The sequence below is a fragment of the Haliotis rufescens genome, unplaced genomic scaffold (assembly GCF_023055435.1).
Source record: "Haliotis rufescens isolate VD_foot unplaced genomic scaffold, xgHalRufe1.0.p SCAF_19, whole genome shotgun sequence".
Taxonomy (NCBI): Eukaryota; Metazoa; Mollusca; class Gastropoda; order Lepetellida; family Haliotidae; genus Haliotis; species Haliotis rufescens.
The window spans coordinates 22,669,410-22,688,533 of record NW_025963879.1 but is presented as its reverse complement, the minus strand read 5'-3'; the positions used below and the strand labels follow the sequence as shown (position 1 = coordinate 22,688,533).

At 41.0% G+C, this 19,124-nt stretch overlaps 3 protein-coding genes across 4 annotated transcripts; 1 reads left to right on the top strand and 2 right to left on the bottom strand.

Moving 5' to 3' along the window:
* The first annotated feature begins 42 nt into the window (after positions 1-42).
* Positions 43-15,810, top strand: LOC124135313. 2 transcript variants are annotated; one of them, XM_048399006.1, is made up of 7 exons: positions 43-336; positions 4,398-4,512; positions 8,215-8,339; positions 11,371-11,499; positions 13,234-13,308; positions 13,735-13,877; positions 14,775-15,810. In XM_048399006.1, exons 1-6 carry the CDS (start codon positions 332-334, stop codon positions 13,787-13,789), a joined length of 504 nt encoding a protein of 167 aa, XP_048254963.1. In that variant the 5' UTR covers positions 43-331; the 3' UTR covers positions 13,790-13,877; positions 14,775-15,810. The 2 variants fall into 2 exon arrangements, with proteins under 2 accessions (XP_048254963.1, XP_048254962.1); XM_048399005.1 differs by lacking the exon at positions 4,398-4,512.
* A 370-nt stretch (positions 15,811-16,180) lies between these two features.
* LOC125381665 lies at positions 16,181-17,659 on the bottom strand. Its single transcript, XM_048399004.1, has one exon. The coding sequence runs from the start codon at positions 17,560-17,562 to the stop codon at positions 16,582-16,584; it is 981 nt and encodes a 326-aa protein (XP_048254961.1). The 5' UTR covers positions 17,563-17,659; the 3' UTR covers positions 16,181-16,581.
* A 114-nt stretch (positions 17,660-17,773) lies between these two features.
* LOC124135312 (acyl-CoA-binding protein-like) lies at positions 17,774-18,308 on the bottom strand. Its single transcript, XM_046500585.2, is given in 1 exon segment — positions 17,774-18,308. A coding segment is annotated over 1 exon segment (264 nt). The 5' UTR covers positions 18,262-18,308; the 3' UTR covers positions 17,774-17,997.
* Positions 18,309-19,124: the final 816 nt, after the last annotated feature.

The following is a 19,124-nucleotide window of genomic DNA, read 5'->3' as shown; positions in this document are numbered from 1 at the left end:
GGCATTAAGGGGCTATAACAAGGACTGGCTGGCTCAGGGTCAGTAAACTGTGTCTGAGTGGGATATTCATGTTAAACTGCCGCATGCTCACGATCGATTGCAACACTATCACCCAGATAGCTCAGTGAATGAAAGTGTTTGAATATCGCCTTTAAATACACAGTTGCCATGGGTACATTATCAAAGAGTACAGAAATGTTTTCAAAAGCGTCTATCGCAAACAATAGAACAAGAATGAACAAAAATATAATTATGTCACCCAATAATAATCCGTTCGCGTCAACACTGCCGGGCAGATCTCGACGGACAGTCATACGATTTTACCTTGAAAATGAGGTAAGTGTGTGTCTACTTCTTCCTTTCTCAGTATCTAGGTTTCTACAGTTGACACTGGGAAATTAACCCATCACAGTTTACATTGCCTATACATTGTTTTAAGTAGTATCACGAGAAATATAATGATGCAGCGGTTCGAGCCTACATTGCGTGTGTAGTTATGGGCTTTACAGAAAATGGGACTTCTCCCAGGAAGCGCTGCCCAGTCGAACCCACCCAGAACTTTTCGGAGAATGTGAAGACTCCCCAACACTGCAGCCTTCTGCATTACCCAGATTGTCAGAAGGGCTGTATTCATGGCAGCAAACCCGGGTACTCTCCCAATGTCAGTCAACAGATTGGGAGGTTCCAAACCTAAGGCTCCCAGAAAAATTGGGAGTCTGACAACTTGGTACTTGGGATGCAAGCGTGACACTTCGAAAGCGAGGTCCGCATATTTGCCATGTTATTCCTGAATCTTGTCAATCACATTAGTGTCAAAACGGACAGAAAAAATGTCAATGATATAAATGATTTCATTGGATTTATAACCAAAAGGCAATATCACAAGGACTGTGTGTATTTACGGACAATTTATTGCATGCCCTGGCGCTTGTTTTGCGCCAGTAAGGATGTTATCTCCACAGGTTAGTGTTTCTATTCAGTACATAGTCAAGCGGGGCAACAATGCTATCTCCGCGTATCGCGTGGCCGTGGGTGTGGGGTAGCACTCTGGTGCTTTGTGGCGGGGTTCTTGTGGGCTACACTGCCAGTAACAAATTAACTTGCTTCCAAATTAATAGTCGTGCTTAAGGCTACCTGCTTTTCAGCGGGAACCTTTCCGGGGTTACCTGCTTCTCAGTGGGAACCTTGTCTTTCCCGACTTTTCAGCCGGGGAATCGTAAAATAACATACGTTGGGGCAAACAATTGCCACGTATATGGGCCCGGCGGCGGAAGTCGTCTTGTCAAGTGGTAGCTGACAGTTGGGTCCGCGGCGGTAGTCGCACAATGGTTTTGCTAATGGGGCCAGGCAGTGGGATCTGCTTTTAGCACAATTAGCAGCTTAGTAGCCCACTAGTACCTTCACACCCTCGGCCATTTAACCCAATCTCATCTTCTGTTTCTATTATAGGCACGGGCATCCACGGCTCGGTGGCCCGTGCCTCTCCTTGGCATATCGCGGGATAACACGAGAAATATAATGATGCAGCGGTTCGAGCCTACATTGCGTGTGTAGTTATTGGCTTTACAGCAAATGGGACTTCTCCCAGGAAGCGCTGCCAAGTCGAACCCACCCAGAACTTTTCGGAGAATGTGAAGTCTCCCCAACGCTGCAGCCTTCTGCATTACCCAGATTGTCAGAAGGGCTGTATTCATGGCAGCAAACCCGGGTACTCTCCCAATGTCAGTCAACAGATTGGGAAGTTCCAAACCTAAGGTACCCAGAAAAATTGGGAGTCTGACAACTTGGTACTTGGGATGCAAGTGTGACACTTCGAAAGCGAGGTCCGCATATTTGCCATATTCCTGAATCTTGTCAATCACATTAGTGTCAAAACGGACAGAAAACAATTCAATGATATAAATGATTTCATTGGATTTATAACCAAAAGGCAATATCAGGTTTGTTGGGCTGGATACGTCTGAGACTGTATACGGGCCTATTCCAAAGAATTTTGTTTTTATCATTTTCATTGGCTCCCTCTATGTATTCTGGATCGTACCACGGATGAACTTCTGTTGAATAGAAATTTCGTCCTGGAGACCTGCGACGCGCCAAAATAAATATGCAGTTATTTTCAAGATCTAGTATATACAATTATATCGTGTAACTATATGAGAAGTAGTGGTCTGTTGGCTAATAATACATCCCTGAGCGGTACCGCAGGTCCTTTTCAACTTTAGCCCCAAACCCTTTAACATGCTTACAATCCCAATGTACATGAAGTAAGGATTCAGTATCAGTTTCACAAAATGAGCACAGATCATCATCGAGAATTTTCATTTTAAACAATTCTTTTTTTGTATAGATGGTGCGATAAATAAATTTATATTGAAAATCAAGTAATTTTACATCTTTTGTACATTTTCTGTATCTGATAAAAACTTCCTTCCATGATATAGCTAAGTCGAGAATGGTATCCCATTTTTCACAGACTGTTGGGAGATATTTTAGTTATAGTCTTATCATAAAAAAATATCTGGAGCCTTTAGGCTCTACAAGTAAGTCCATCAAAGTTGTTTTTAAATGTTGATTATATGAGATAATGTGATTATTTCTAATAGTATCTTTCCAGGATTTTGGTATGTTTAATAGAACTTGGTAATAGTTAATAATTGTACCTTTTAGTTCATTAAAGCGCATTATATCATCTTCATTATAGAGATCTTTAATAGTGTAAATTCCCTTTAAAAACCAATTTCTTATAATGAAATCGTTTTTTAAAACTGATAGTTACACCAAAGAGGTTCTGATAGTACTTCTTCAATGTGTGTGGTGTTAGTTTTGTTTCTTCTATACAGTGTTCCCCAAGCAGACAAAACATCTCTCCAGTAAGGGGTAGCTAAGTGTATACAGTTTTCACTATTGGCCCCAAGTAGGAATATGTTTTTTGGGGAAAGATGCTAGGGTTATTACGGTTTTTGTTTTGGAGATGTTTTTTTGAGAACTGACAGTTTTAGAGAAAATGTGAAGGACCTTACCTCTATCATTCTCAGTCCGCCTTCGTCATATTTTCTAATGGAATTTGTTCGTTTTATTTTGTCCCTTTTATCATTCCAGATGAATCTGTACAAATTTTGTTAAGTTCATAATTAAATTCACTCGGAGGGTTTGGAAGAGAGGAAAATATATGTACTTAGGTTCACAGGGCCAAGGTTTTAACAACAGTAATTTTACTTATCAATGTTAAATTTCTTTACCTCCAATTCCCTAAAATTTGATTAATAATTTCAATTCTCTTCTTTGTATTGATTACCCACAGATTATTTAAGTTCACATTAAGCTTTATTCCAAATATTTCAAAGTCCCCACTGTGCCAGTCTAGTTTCAGATCCGACATAATTTGATGTCACAGCCTATCCATATTGCTTTTGTTTTATCAATATTTATTCTTAATCCTGACATTTTATAAAAAATCATTTAGGGTGTCAGTCGCTGTACTTAAACTTTCGTCAGTCCAATCTACAAATATTTCAGTATCATCAGCAAGATTAAACTTGGCCTCTCTTAGAAAATCGCTCATAATTGAAATCGTTGACACAATGCTTTTCAATTCAAATACTCGCGGTCCAATTATGCTGCAGCTGTCGTCCCTGTCCCATAGAAGTCTTCCTCGTGAGTGGGTTGACACTATACTACCGGCATAAGTCCTGACCAGTGCAACTTAACACACACACTCACGCATGTACTTGGTTATAATATTATAAGCGAAATAATCTTGAATGCAACGTTAAAATTAATTCCACTTCATCTCGAAATGTTGCTTGTTTGTGCGTTGTAATATGACTCTCATGACTGTCATGTGCATACCAGTTGTTATTCAATATTGTGGACCAGCTCTGTGGAAATGTTGGTATATTTGTAGAAAAAAACTGTTACTATAAACATACATGTTTGGCCAGAGTTGTCCAGTCTACGCACATAAGTTTTATTGAAAGAGGAACTGTAGACTAACCCTCTCTGAAAAAAACAAATATTTTTTGAAAGAAACAAACTACTCCATTTAAATTGAAAAGGAGGCCCGGGCAGATTTCATATTCAGAACCTGCGGAAAATCTAGACTTGCTTCATTGAGGGTCATAACATTACGGTAAGGGCTGGACGGAAGGGAAAATAAAATTCGCGGGGACTGTGAGACAAACTAGGAGAATAAATCTTCTTCAAGTATGAGAATCGTAATGGAGCCAGGTCCAAAACACAACTACGATACCAGTATGAAATACATCACCATCGAATAACCATTTCTTGTTTGTTTCATTTGTAGCCACCATCAAACACAGGTGTATTCTTTCTGTGCCCGACAGTTCAGTATCACATTCCCTATAATGTTCATTGTATATAATCCCATTGTTCCCCAGGTGTACGAAATGGAGTATGAGGAAATTGACAGCTTGGATTCTGCTTGGAATTTTTCTTTTCCTTGTGTATAAGTCAGCTTTCTTCACAGTGAAAAGACAAAATTCCCCCCCTGAGGTGAGAAGATATAACTGTATGCTTCTGTATCAGTATCAAGTCAGCCAGCTTTCCGTAGGGGCAAACAAGTTACTTTTTGTTTATTTCACAGAAATACTGCTAATACATTCTAGACACGAGAGAGGTGAGGTGAGGTGAAATTGGGTTGAACGTCGCGTCCAAGATTATTGCACTTATATAGCGACGCGCATGCACGTGTGTGTGTGTGTGTGTGTGTGTGTGTGTGTGTGTGTGTGTGTGTTTTGTACGAGTTCGGACTGATGCCGATTTATAGTGCTAGCGCACTGAGATACCATGCCGCAGTTTAACATGAATACCCCACTCAGACACAGTAAACTGACTCCGAGCCGACCAAATCTCTCCTTAATGTAGAACAATACTTATTATCATGTGAAATCTCTGCTTATTATAAAAGATTAATATGTATGTTCAGGTGTAACAACTTTAAACTTGCAGTCGAAACTGGAAGACATTCTAGAATCCCATATGAAGAACGTGTGTGCGTTGATGCCACTCCAAAGGTTTAACTCTAATTGAGGATGAGTATCATGTATTGGCAATCTGTGACAGATACCGAGCTGCAAGAAGAGAATGCTTTGCTTAAAGTGAAATCAACTTTACTACATTTCAACAGTTTTTAAACCTTATGTCAACAAACTCCACTAGAACTTTAAATCACATTGGATTATTCCTATCTCAAGTTATGAGTACACGTAACTCATCACTGTTCTAACGTATTCTAAAACTATTTGTCTTAACATAACGCCATAGTATATAAGCATGTATGATCTACATTATGTCAACATGTATTATGGGCTGGAGGCCAGATTACTGAATAAATCTGTCTGTCTGTCATTGAACCTGACTACACAAAAAATCCGGAATATAAACTGGATATATGTTATTGGAAAATGTTGGTGGCCTGATATTCGACGAACGGTGCGTCAAAACGCAGCCATTGTCGATTTGCAAGGTCTTAAACGGCATTGTTTTCACACTTGTTCAAAAATATCATGGAGGAAAACAGTAAAGCAAAATGCACGTGCAAGTTATGACATTCGTAACTCGTGGTAGTGGCTATAAAAAGGCAAGCATAAGCCAATGCTTTCATATTCAATTGTCAACATATTTCAAGTTCGAAAATGCCGAGATTCATCGCTGCCAATCGGAACATCGCCATAGGACGTATCCAAAGAGGGGAATCGCAGTTTTCTGTTGCACGCCACTTCAACGTCTACCACAGCACCATTTGCTGCCATTGGGACCGATACACACAGTTCAATTCCACTACAGACCGTCCAAGAACCTGTCGACCAAGAGTTACCTCCCCTGCACAGGTTCGCTACATTCGACTGTTCCACCTACGTCATCGCAATGCCATAGCTATGGAGACTGCAGGACGAATCCCTGGATTGGGGAGGATTTCGGACCAGTCTTTCAGGAGCCATCTTCGCGAGGCTGCAATCCGACCCAGAAGACCATATCCTACACCACGAGATCTGACTTGGTTGTGGTTCAAGGAAATTTCTTCAAACCTCAACTTCTTCCAATCATTGAGCACAAGAGGGAGCTTTTTCAATAGGACAACGCTCCACCGCACACAGCTCGTGTCATGGTAGACTACGTTCATAACGCCAACATCAACGTCTTGCCCTGGCCGTCGAGATCTCCAGATCTCAACCCAATCGAACACCTCTGGGATGAACTCAATCAACGTGTACGTCAACGTCAGATCACACCGCAGACACTCGCACAAATGACCAACGCGTTACAAGCAGAATGGTGCAGAATTCCACAGGACAGAATTCGTACACTTATCCAGTAAGTGCCGAGGAGATGCAGAGCCGTGATTGCTGCCCGGGGCGGTCTGACGAGATACTGAGTTCAGCGCAACCTTGTGGTCTTATGTGACATGACAATGAACAGTTTTCAATGCCTTTGTACAACGACAATATGTGACTATCGAGCTCCAAAAATACATGTTTATATCTATGATATTAAATTAACTATATCGACTTTATAAAATTTAAATTTACTAAAAACTACCAGTGCGTTTCTTATTTTGAAGAGTGTAATTTTACGACTCGCTGTGTTTTTAAACAACGTGTATTGCACATAGTTGATCATCACAGACACCCTGTACATACTGTTAGTCAAACTGTCACTATACTATGACAATAAAATGTCTGTCTGTCTGTCTGTCTGTCAGTTAATCGTGATCATGGGTCACAAACTACCCGATATCCATTCAATTCTTGAACATGTTAAAGTGTTGTGTTTAAGAGGCGGTATTATCGCATAAAAGCTTTCAACGAATCCTCCGCCGTGGTGACACTACCACACAGTCGTTGAACATGCATAAGTACTTGGCATACATATTGCGTACCTTTCCAGCTTCAAAAGTTATTTGTTCCATATCAGTATTACGCTAACTTTTACATATCCAACAACTTTAGGGCGGTAGGGTAGCTTAGTGGTTAAAGCGTCCCCTCGTCACGCCGAATTTCCGGGTTCCATGCAGTTTACAATGGTACACTGTGAAGAGCCCATTTCTGGTGTCCCTCGTCGTGATATTGCTGGAATATTTTAAAGTGGCGAAACACCATACTAACTCACTCACTCACCCACACACACACTCAGTGATAGAAATTGATTTCCAACTCTTCAAACTTTTCTTTTCTGGCAATAACTTTGAAAATCAAAGGTAGGATCTGAATAACGTTAGGAGGAAAGGTTGAAGCTAAAAAAACCCTTCTATGTACTTTTATCAGCAAACATTATTAATTTTCTTATCAATTCCAGAAGTGGCCCCAGTGCATTTGGAAAATTTAGATGTAATTATGTCAGAGTATCAATGGAAACCAGGAGGAAAATTTAGATGTAATTATGTCAGAGTATCAATGGAAACCAGGAGGAAAATTTAGATGTAATTATGTCAGAGTATCAATGGAAACCAGGAGGAAAATTTAGATGTAATTATGTCAGAGTATCAATGGAAACCAGGAGGAAAATTTGGATGTAATTATGTCAGAGTATCAATGGAAACCAGGAGGAAAATTTAGATGTAATTATGTCAGAGTATCAATGGAAACCAGGAGGAAAATTTAGATGTAATTATGTCAGAGTATCAATGGAAACCAGGAGGAAAATTTAGATGTAATTATGTCAGAGTATCAATGGAAACCAGGAGGAAAATTTAGATGTAATTATGTCAGAGTATCAATGGAAACCAGGAAGAAAATTTGGATGTAATTATGTCAGAGTATCAATGGAAACCAGGAGGAAAATTTAGATGTAATAATGTCAGAGTATCAATGGAAACCAGAGGAAAATTTAGATGTAATTATGTCAGAGTATCAATGGAAACCAGGAGGAAAATTTAGATGTAATAATGTCAGAGTATCAATGGAATCAGGAGGCATAACTCAACCGCACATACTGATTAGGTTTGCATCTATTGTCAGCCTTACAACATTTCGTATCGCGAGGATATTTATCATGTCATAACGATGCTTAGAGCCATGTGTGCTGCTTGTACTATCCCGGAATAATGCCGGTTTTATTGGGCTAACCTACTGAGATACCATGCCGCAGTTTAATATGAATACCCAACTCAGACACAGTATACTGACTCCGAACCGTTCAGTCCTTGTTTTGACTACATGTTATCTACAATATTATACAAGTGTAAATATGTTGTAGATAGAAGGTCCCGTCTCAAGAAAGTGCTCACCTGGGTTTTTCAACAGCGACGGTTTTATCGAAATACCATCCGAGAAGACTCTTCCGAAACTGTCGTATGAAGACCTGACCTGCCTGTATCACAGGTAACCCTTCTGTCTTACCAGTCTGTATATACAACCCTCATGTCTGACCTTACTGTATCAAGGTAACACCCCCCTCTCACCTATCTGTATCACAGGTAACATTCCTCTCTCACCTGTCTGTATCACAGGTAACACTCCCCTCTCACCTGTCTGTATCCCAGATAACCCTCCCCTCTCACCTGTCTGTATCACAGGTAACCCTTCGCTCTCATCTGTCTGTGTCATAGGTAATCCTCCCCTCTCACCTATCTGTATCACCGGTAACCCTCCTCTCTCACCTATCTGTTTCACAGGTAACCCTCCCCTCTCACCTCACCGCATCACAGGTAATCCTCCCCTCTCAGCTATCTGAGTATATAACCCTCCTGTCTAACCTTACTGTATCACAGGAACACTCCTCGCTCACCTGCTTGTATCACTGATATCCCTCCTCTGAATATATAACCCTCCTGTCTGAACTCACTGCATCACAGGTAACTATCCCCTCTCAGCTATCTGTGTATATAACGCTCCTGTCTGACCTCACTGTATCACAGGTAACCCTCCTCCCTCACCTGTCTGTATAACAGGTAACCCTCCTATCTCACCTGTCAGTGTCACAGGTAATCCTCCCCTCTCACCTGTTTGTATCTCAGGTAACATTCCCCTCTCACCTATCTATATCAAAGGTAACACTTAGTTCTCACCTAGCTGTATCACAGGTAACATTCCCGTCTCACCTATCTATTTCACAGGTAACACTCCTCTCCAACCTATCTGAATCACAGGTATTCCTCCTCTCTCACCTATCTGTATCACAGGTAACACTCTCTCTCTCACCTATCTGTATCACAGGTAACCCTCCTCTCTCACCTGTCTGTATCACAGGTGACACTCCTCTCTCACCTATCTATATCACAGGCAACCCTCCTATATCACCTGCCTGTATCACAGGTAAACCTCCTCTCTCACCTGCCTGTATCACAGGTAAACCTCCTCTCTCGCCTGCCTGTATCACAGGTAAACCTCCTCTCTCACCTATCTATATCACAGGTAACCCTCCACCCTCACCTCACTGTATCACAGGTAACCCTCCCCCCACAGCTATCTGTGCATATAACCCTCCTGTCTGACCTTACTGTATCACAGGTAACACTCCTCCCCACCTGTCTGTATCACAGGTAACCCTCCTCTCTCACCTGTCTGTATCACAGGTAACCCTCCCCTCGCACCTGTCTGTATCACAGGTAACACTCCTCTCTCATCTGTCTGTATCCTAGGTAATCCTCCCCTCTCACCTGTCTGTATGAGAGGTAACATTCCACTCTCATCTAACCATATCACAGGTAACATTCCCCTCTCAACTATCTGTATCACAGGAAAACCTCTTCTCTCACCTGTCTGTATCACAGGTAACACTCTCTCTCACCTATCTGTATCACAGGTAACCCTCTCCTCTCACCTGTCTGTATCACAGATACCCTCCTCTCTCATCTGTCTGTATCACAGGTAACACGCCTCTCTCACCTATCTGTATTACAGTTAACCCCCTACCTTCACCTCACTGTATCACAGGTAACCCTCCCTTCTAAGCTTTCTGTGTATATAACCCTCCTGTCTGACCTTATTGTATCACAGGTAACACTCCCCTCTCATATGTCTGTATTACAGGTAACCCTCCCCCCCCACACTTCACTGTATCACGGGTATTCCTCCCCTCTCAGCTATCTGTATCACAGGTAACACTCCTCTCTCACCTGTCTGAAAATATAACCCTCCTGTCTGACCTTACTGTATCACAGGTAACACTCCTCTCTCACCTATCTGTATCACAGGTAACCCTCCTCTCTCACCTGCCTGTATCACAGGCAACCCCCCCCTCTCAGGTATCTGTATCACAGGTAAAACTCCTCGCTCACCTGTCTGAAAATATAACCCTCCTGTCTGACCTCAATGTATCACAGGTAACCCTCCTCCCTCACCTCACTGTATCACAGGTAACCCTCCCCTCTCAGCTATCTGTGTATATAACCCTCCTGTCTGACCTTACTGTATCACAGGTAACACTCCTCTCTCACCTATCTGTATCACAGGTAACCCTCCTCTCTCACCTGCCTGTATCACAGGCAACCCCCCCTCTCAGGTATCTGTATCACAGGTAAAACTCCTCGCTCACCTGCTTGTATCACTGATATCCCTCCTCTCTAACCTGTCTGAATATATAACCCTCCTGTATGATCTCACTGTATCACAGTAACCCTCCTCTCTCACCTGTCTGTATCACAGGTAACCCTCCCCTCTCACCTGTCTGTATCACAGGTAACACTCCTCTCTCAGCTATCTGTGTATATAACCCTCATGTCTGACCTTACTGTATCACAGGTAACACTCCCCTCTCACCTGTCTGTATCACAGGTAACACTCCTCTCTCAGCTATCTGTGTATATAACCCTCATGTCAGACCTTATTTGTCTGCATCACAGGTAACCCTTCTCCCTCACCTGTCTGTATCACGTAACATTCATCGCTCACCTGCTTGGTATCACTGATATTCCTCATCTCTCACCTGTCTGTATATATAACCCTCCTGTCTGACATCAATGTATAACAGGTAACCCCCTCCCTTACCTGTCTGTATCACAGGTAACCCTGCTCTCTCAACTGTCTGTATCACATGTAACCCTCCTCTCTCACTTGTCTGTATATATTACCCCCCTGTCTGACATCACTTTATGACAGGGTACCCTCCTCCCTTACCTGTCTGTAAATATCACTGTATAATTGGTAACCTTCCTCTCTCACCTGTGTGTGTCATATATAACCCTCTTGTCTGACCTTACTGTACCAGATGCCTCCCTCCTCAATTAAGTGTGTGGATCACAGTTAACCCTTCCTTTTGACGTGTGACTTATTGTATATAAATTTGAGGAGAGCAGCATATAGTTCTTTAGATCCCGTTCCTAGTCGAAAACAACCACGGAAAAAATTAAAAAGCGTGTATAGTTTCTCTTAGAGAATATTTTGCAGATTCATAATTTGTTTTTCATTTCAGGTTTGTGGATAATGTTGGTGTGCTGTGTAGAAACATCGTCCGCCTGGGTAAACTGAAGGACGGTGGATGGGAAGTGTGTCACGATCAACAATACAGGATCCCCAACAATTGCCTGGTCTACTCTGCCGGGTAAATACTTCCCATTACTATACAGTCCCTCCAGCAAGTGTCTCGTCTACTCTGCCGGGTAAACACTTCCCATTACAATACAGTCCCTCCAGCAAGTGTCTAGTCTACTCTGTCGGGTAACACTTCACATTACAATACAGTCCCTCCAGCAAGTGTCTAGTCTACTCTGTCGGGTAAACACTTCACATTACAATACAGTCCCTCCAGCAAGTGTCTAGTCTTCTCTGTCGGGTAAACACTTCACATTGCTGTACAGTCCCTCCAGCAAGTGTCCAGTCTACTCTGTCGGGTAAACACTTCACATGTACTATACAGTCCCTCCAGCAAGTGTCCAGTCTAATCTGTCGGGTAAACACTTCCCATTACTGTACAGCCCCTCTAGCAAGTGTCTTGTCTACTCTGTCGGGTAAACACTTAACATTGCTGTACAGTCCCTTCAGCAAGTGTCCAGTGTACTTTATCCGGTAAACACTTCACATTACTATACAGTTCCACAGCAAGTGTCTAGTCTACTCTGTCGGGTAAACACTTCACATTACTATACAGCTCCCCAGCAAGTGTCTAGTCTACTCTTACGGGTAAACACTTCACATTGCTGTACAGTCCCTCCAGCAAGTGTCTAGTCTACTCTGTCGGGTAAACACTTCACATTTATTATACAGTCCCTCCAGCAAGTGTCTAGTCTACTCTGTCGGGTAAACACTTCACATTACTATACAGCCCCTCCAGCAAGTGTCTAGTCTACTCTGTCGGGTAAACACTTCACATTGCTGTACAGTCCCTCTAGCAAGTGTCTAGTCTACTTTGTCGGGTAAACACTTCACATTGCTGTACAGTCACTCCAGCAAGTGTCTAGTCTACTCTGTCGGGCAAACACTTCCCATTTACTATACAGTCCCTCCAGCAAGTGTCTAGTCTACTTTGTCGGGTAAACACTTCACATTGCTGTATAGTCCCTCCAGCAAGTGTCTAGTCTACTTTGTCGGGTAAACACTTCACATTGCTGTACAGTCACTCCAGCAAGTGTCTAGTCTACCCTGTCGGGTAAACACTTCACATTGCTGTACAGTCCCTCCAGCAAGTGTCTAGTCTACTCTGTCGGGTAAACTTCACATTTACTATACTCTGTCGGATAAACACTTCAAATTTACTATACAGTCCCTCCAGGAAGTATCTAGTCTACTTTATACGGTAAACACTTCACATTACTATACAGTTCCTCCAGGAAGTGTCTAGTCTACTCTGTCGGGTAAACACTTCAAATTACTATACAGTCCCTCCAGCAGGTGTCTAGTCTACACTGTCGGGTAAACACTTCATATTTACTATACAGTCCCTCCAGCAAGTTCCCAGTCCACTCTGTCGTATAACCATTCACATTACTGTAGAGCAATGTGTCTAATTCGTGTTTCCTTCGAAATGCAAAGACCACCTTGTTGTAGGTCATCTGATTACTTTCTGAAATATGTATTGAACATGGTAGGAAGGGACACTCTCATGTATCTTGAAACAATATGTGTTTTAGATTGACACTTAATTGTAATCGTTACATAGATGTTGATTGTCAATATTGTATCATTATCCTTTCCATACAATCTTCTTCTTGCACAGTAACGATGGCACGTAGTGATATTTTAACTTGTTATCGATGTGTTTGATTAGGACAATGGCACACCCAATGCAGTAACATTTAGGTCACTTGTTTAACATATGTGCATATGTTTTCTGTTTCAGGATAAATAATGACTTCAGTTTTGACGATGCTATAGCAAAGCAGTACGGATGTAAAGTTCATTCATTTGATCCGAGGTACGTAACGATTTAGTGTTTATTGTTCTCTACCAATGTCACTGAAGGTTATAGGACAAGAAATGCTTTATCGTCACAGTTTAAACGTAAGTTTAAAAAGCCCTGGCGTCCATCGTTGGAATCTGTTGGAAACCGACCATACAACATTCATCCTGGGGTTGGTTTGTTTAACGCCGTCTTCGGGAGGAATGATAGGATATGGGTGTAGGTATCAGATAGACATTACTACACGAGCGAAATACTAGATACGTTTTAAAACAACATGTTGTAAAATTGATATATGAAAGACAGCAATCTGTTTCTTACATACCATACCATTTTACCATCAAATAGATGCATATCTTCTTTTCTCATGATCGCAGTGGCGTATTGATACATAACACATCGGTAATGTCATCCGGTTTATTGCTTGCTACCAATTCCTAGTGTGACCCTCCACAAGAAAGGTTTCCGTCATGTCTGTGGATTATTAAGGCGATGATGATAAACCAGATAAAATCAAAGCCAACAAGACGGGATTGGAGATGCGTACACTGGGAGCAATCAAACAGGAACTTGGCCACGCGAAGGTGAGACAACTCTCTACTCAAGCCATAAATTAATTTAAATCTGGAAATTTTTTTCAGCATTTAACGGCAAGCGAGTGGCGTTTTATATTGAAGCCACTTGAATTGTGGGACGTTGTCATGTTTAAAAATTCTGGATGAGGCAAACCAGCAGTGTTTAATGGTGTGAGCATCGATATACTCCGTGAGAGAATGATGCCGCTTAATTCGTCAGAGGTTTAGGAAAACAAAAATGACATAACTAGCCGGTGGCCTTTGTCTGTCCGCGGTTCTGCCAGTCTGTCGGAGACGTGCGACCAGTCTGGTAATGGTCATCTTGGAGCAGTTCATGTTAATGGCAACCGCTCTCTGTGTCGCTCCCATCTGCAGCATACCTATGGCTCTCTCCCTCTGGACAGCGGTCAGTCTTGGCATGTTCGTTGGTGTTAATCATCGCAACCAATGAAAGGGAACAGAAATTTATACCCGGAAATTGCACGATAATTGGGAAAGAATGTTTTAAAAAATTGCTGACAAACACCAACATCTCCCAAAATCCGCAAAGCACGTGCAGAGAACGACAGAGAACATGAAGGCTGTATTCGTGAGATGTGTTCTTTACTGTTTTTGAAAAGGTTGGCATCTTTGTTTCAAAGTGGCAAATCAGTTAATGTTGGTAACGTTTCTTTTGGCCCTCAGTTTATTTTAAACAATAAGTCCAGTTGTTAACCATTTGAACATACATGTATATGACAATGTACATACCGTTATTACAAAATTACTCTGAGAACCTGTTATTTCCACTAAGCCAAAGATTACGATAATCCTACTCAGTCTCTTAAACGTCGGCGTGTTACAGTTTATCGTAACCATGGGTCCAAATAAAACTTGTAAAACTATTCATGTTTGTATTTCTTTCAGCGACGTGTTGATGTCTTAAAGATGGACATCGAACACTGGGAATGGAAAGTTCTCCCACAAGCCATTGCAAGCGGCTTCCTGGATGACGTCACCACCCTCGATCTGGAGCTCCACAGCTGGATAAGAAATAAAACGTATATTTACGAGCCCCCAGCTGGAGTTTATTTGAGATATTTGAGAACACTGAGACAATTACATCAACTTGGTTTCCGTATTTTCTTAACACACAAGAATCTTGGATCCTGTCAATTCAGATCTAGATTTGGCATGATGAGGACCAGTTGTCAGGAGATCGCCATGGTTCAGACGAAAATGAAGTTTGGGATGCAATAAAGGGGTGGAGTTTGTTTAGGCTGCGAAACTCTTGAGTTGTAACAATCACTTTTATTATGACCGTATACCGTCAGTAACAGCCATTTTGAATTTTGCAACACCCGCCTCACATATTTCACATGAAAATTCGGGTACAGAAAATTCGTTATTCTACACTGTTTTGTGTTTTAATATCATTAATTGTGATGTGCAAATGTAACCGGGGTTGTGATGGCAATAAGAAGGTCCAACACAGGCTACGGGTGTGAGTCTTTATTGCCTTAGTAATATAGTGACACCCTGTAATGTACAAAACTATAAGATTATAAAACAGTAGTACACAGGTTTGATACACACATATATTAATACAATACAAAGCGACCTTTCAAAACATAGTCTATATTCATTACATCAACATGAACTTAATAATCAATGATACATAAAATCATTATCTTAACCCTGAAGTAAACAAACGATTTATCAAGGGCGATAACTCGATCCCGACATTACTGATAAGATTACAATATATAGATGGTCCATGGTTCTAAAATACAATGAACATTACAAATACAATTACCACTTTGTTGAAACTACTATATTAATTCATTAACTGATCATACATTTGGTATGATACACTATTTACAAAATATATTTCATGACACGACAAACATGTAAATTATCCGTACCCTGTGGGTGACACTGGGGTGTTTGTCCTCACCAGGCAGCCGCCTTTCGTGGTAGTCATGTAGCTTTCAGCACACTCCTATTTACAGAATCAACTATGAATAAATATAACATATAGAATACAATTGAGGAAATATAACTAACTACAAACTATCATACAATGATTGACATTGCATACAAATTCAGTATTTACACAATGATAAAAATCAAGGCATTCACTCAAACATTCACACTCAGAAAGAAGAAGGATGAAAAGCATTTATAGTGTTTACTTAGCCTTATTTAATTATTAACTTAGCAATATGGTGACACAATCACCATGCCAAAGATAAGCATATTAATAATACTGAAATAACATTCCACATAACTTAGATAACATAAGTTATATTATTAAATAAATACATAGATATTAGCTAGCAATTTTATAGATTACTAACCTTAATAATCGAATTATTTATCCCAGATCTGTCCAAGTCCAAATTGTTGACTGACTTCTGAATTGGTGTATTGTCAAGTGCAAGATGGATGAAAAGTGCACAGTTTGAACAAGCCAATGAAAACAAGGCTTGGGTTAGAACAAAGAGAAGAAACAATGACACAAACATAGACCAACCCAACCACCCTCTACATTATAAGTAAACTAATCCAGAAGCCCATAATAGATATTGAATTAAGAACCTACTTTCCTAACAACTTAAAATAATATTACAAACCTTAAGGACCTCAAATAGATAAAACATATATACAACAAAACTGTATGTTAATACTTGTGTCTGCCACATACTTCCCCCCACAGGAAAATGATGTCTCATCATTTGACCTTGCCGCTAACAAGATCGAGAAGAGTATCAGCCACTCGGTGTCGCTGATCCCGGAATCTATCATCAGCTAGCAGAGAATTGAGATAGTTGGCTCTGGCAAGCCATTCTGGATTTCCAGGATCACTTATGGCAGAAAGAACATATTCTCCACTTCTCATCCAGCTGGGCTGTGACCTGGTTCTGGTTGACCGCCGTGGCTGAGAAGCATCTTCTGGCTGCAAATTGGGTTGTTCTTCTCTGTCATCCTCACTACCTGTGGCCCCAGTCTCAGATCTGTCTTCATCTTGCTCGTTCTGGTGAACAGTATTATCAGTTGGCTCTTCTTCTTCCCTCCCTTCTTCAGTAGGAGTCTTAACTCCTTCTAAAGCTTCTTCTGACTCTCCTTCAGTTGGCCTTTCCACTGTGATCTCAGTAGGAACTGAAGGTTCTGAAGAACGGGTATAGCCAATTGCTGATTCCTCATCAGACAGATCTTCACTCGTTTCGACAGCCGTGTTCTTCCTCGGCTTAGGCACAGGTATTGGTACTTGTCGTCGTCTGGCTTTAATGGCTGGTTGCATTTGGACTGGCAAAGAACTAACTGGCAACAAGAGGTTACGATGTAGCACTCCTTTCCTTCCCTCTCCATTCTCCTTTCCAACCTCAAAGACAGGTATCGATGGATTGGGATGGCGCAGCACAACATATACATCTTCCTCCCATCTGTCAGCTAATTTATGTCTTCCATCAAAGGCCACAATCTTTACAAGGACTATATCGCCTGGTTCCAACATTGCAGCTCTGGCCCTCTGGTCATAATAAGTCTTCTGCTTGGCCTGAGATTTCTGAGATGCTGTTGAAGCTATGTCATAGGCTTGCTTCAAACGGTCCTTCAAGGATTTGGTGTACTCTGTTATGGACTTGCTTTCCTGAATTTCCATGTCCAATCCAAAAACAAGGTCAACTGGTAGTCTTGGATGTCTTCCAAACATCAAGAAGAAGGGAGCAACAGATGTTGACTCATGGCGGGTACAGTTGTAGGCGTGGACGAGTGGACCTACATGCGCCTTCCAGTTCTTCTTTCATTCGGTTCCAAAGTACCAAGCATGTTACAAAGAGTACGGTTGAACCGTTCTGTCATCCCATTGCCCATTGGATGGTATGGCGTTGTCCGGGACTTTTCTATTTTCAGAAGCTGGCACATCTTTATTTATTTTATTTTTTTATCAAAAGCAGGTGTTTATGTTCGATACATATGTAAAAAACAATACATAAAATGTGACAGTAAAAAAAAGAGCTCACTAACGTAACAGAATTAAACAAGCATGTGGCTACTCTTGGCGTGAAGAGATCAAAAATGAAGTAAATCGCTGAAAACTAAAGAGAAGCCGTTTGATCCAGTCATGCTGTCATGTGTTGAAATAATTTCAGTTGTATTTCCCCTTCAGCTCTTCCACTTTAGCCATATACTGCACTCGGGCCTCAGCTTGAGCAGTTCCTTTCTTGCTGTCCCAGGCATCCCACTTGGCTTTTCCTTTCAAGTCCAACATGCCAGGTCGGTCTGTATTACAATCACCAACTGTTGCTTGTTTGAATAGTGCATAGATCTCCAACATTTCGGAATCTGACGGTTAGGTCTTCAAGTTCTTTACTTCTTCAGCCGCCGTGTTGAATGCTGCTTCGTCTGCCATTGTGTAGGAATGAGAACAGTTACTTTGGCCCACTATGCTCTAACACTTAATGATGAATGGCGTGACGCTTTGGTTACAGCCTGTAGACATTATTTGTGTGATTTATCATTCAAAACCATGTAAATGCTCTAGTAAAATAACCAAATTACATAAAAAAACCTGAATTGTCCTGTAACCGGGGTTGTGATGGCAATAAGAAGGTCCAACACAGGCTACGGGTGTGAGTCTTTATTGCCTTAGTAATATAGTGACACCCTGTAATGTACAAAACAATAAGATTATAAAACAGTAGTACACAGGTTTGATACACACATATATTAATACAATACAAAGCGACCTTTCAAAACATAGTCTATATTCATTACATCAACATGAACTTAATAATCAATGATACATAAAATCATTATCTTAACCCTGAAGTAAACAAACGATTTATCAAGGGCGATAACTCGATCCCGACATTACTGATAAGATTACAATATATAGATGGTCCATGGTTCTAAAATACAATGAACATTACAAATACAATTACCACTTTGTTGAAACTACTATATTAATTCATTAACTGATCATACATTTGGTATGATACACTATTTCCAAATTATATTTCTTGACACGACAAACATGTAAATTATCCGTACCCTGTGGGTGACACTGGGGTGTTTGTCCTCACCAGGCAGCCGCCTTGCGTGGTAGCTATGTAGCTATCAGCACACTCCTATTTACAGAATCAACTATGAATAAATATAACATATAGAATACAATTGAGGATATATAACTAACTACAAACTATCATACAATGATTGACATTGCATACAAATTCAGTATTTACACAATGATAAAAATCAAGGCATTCACTCAAA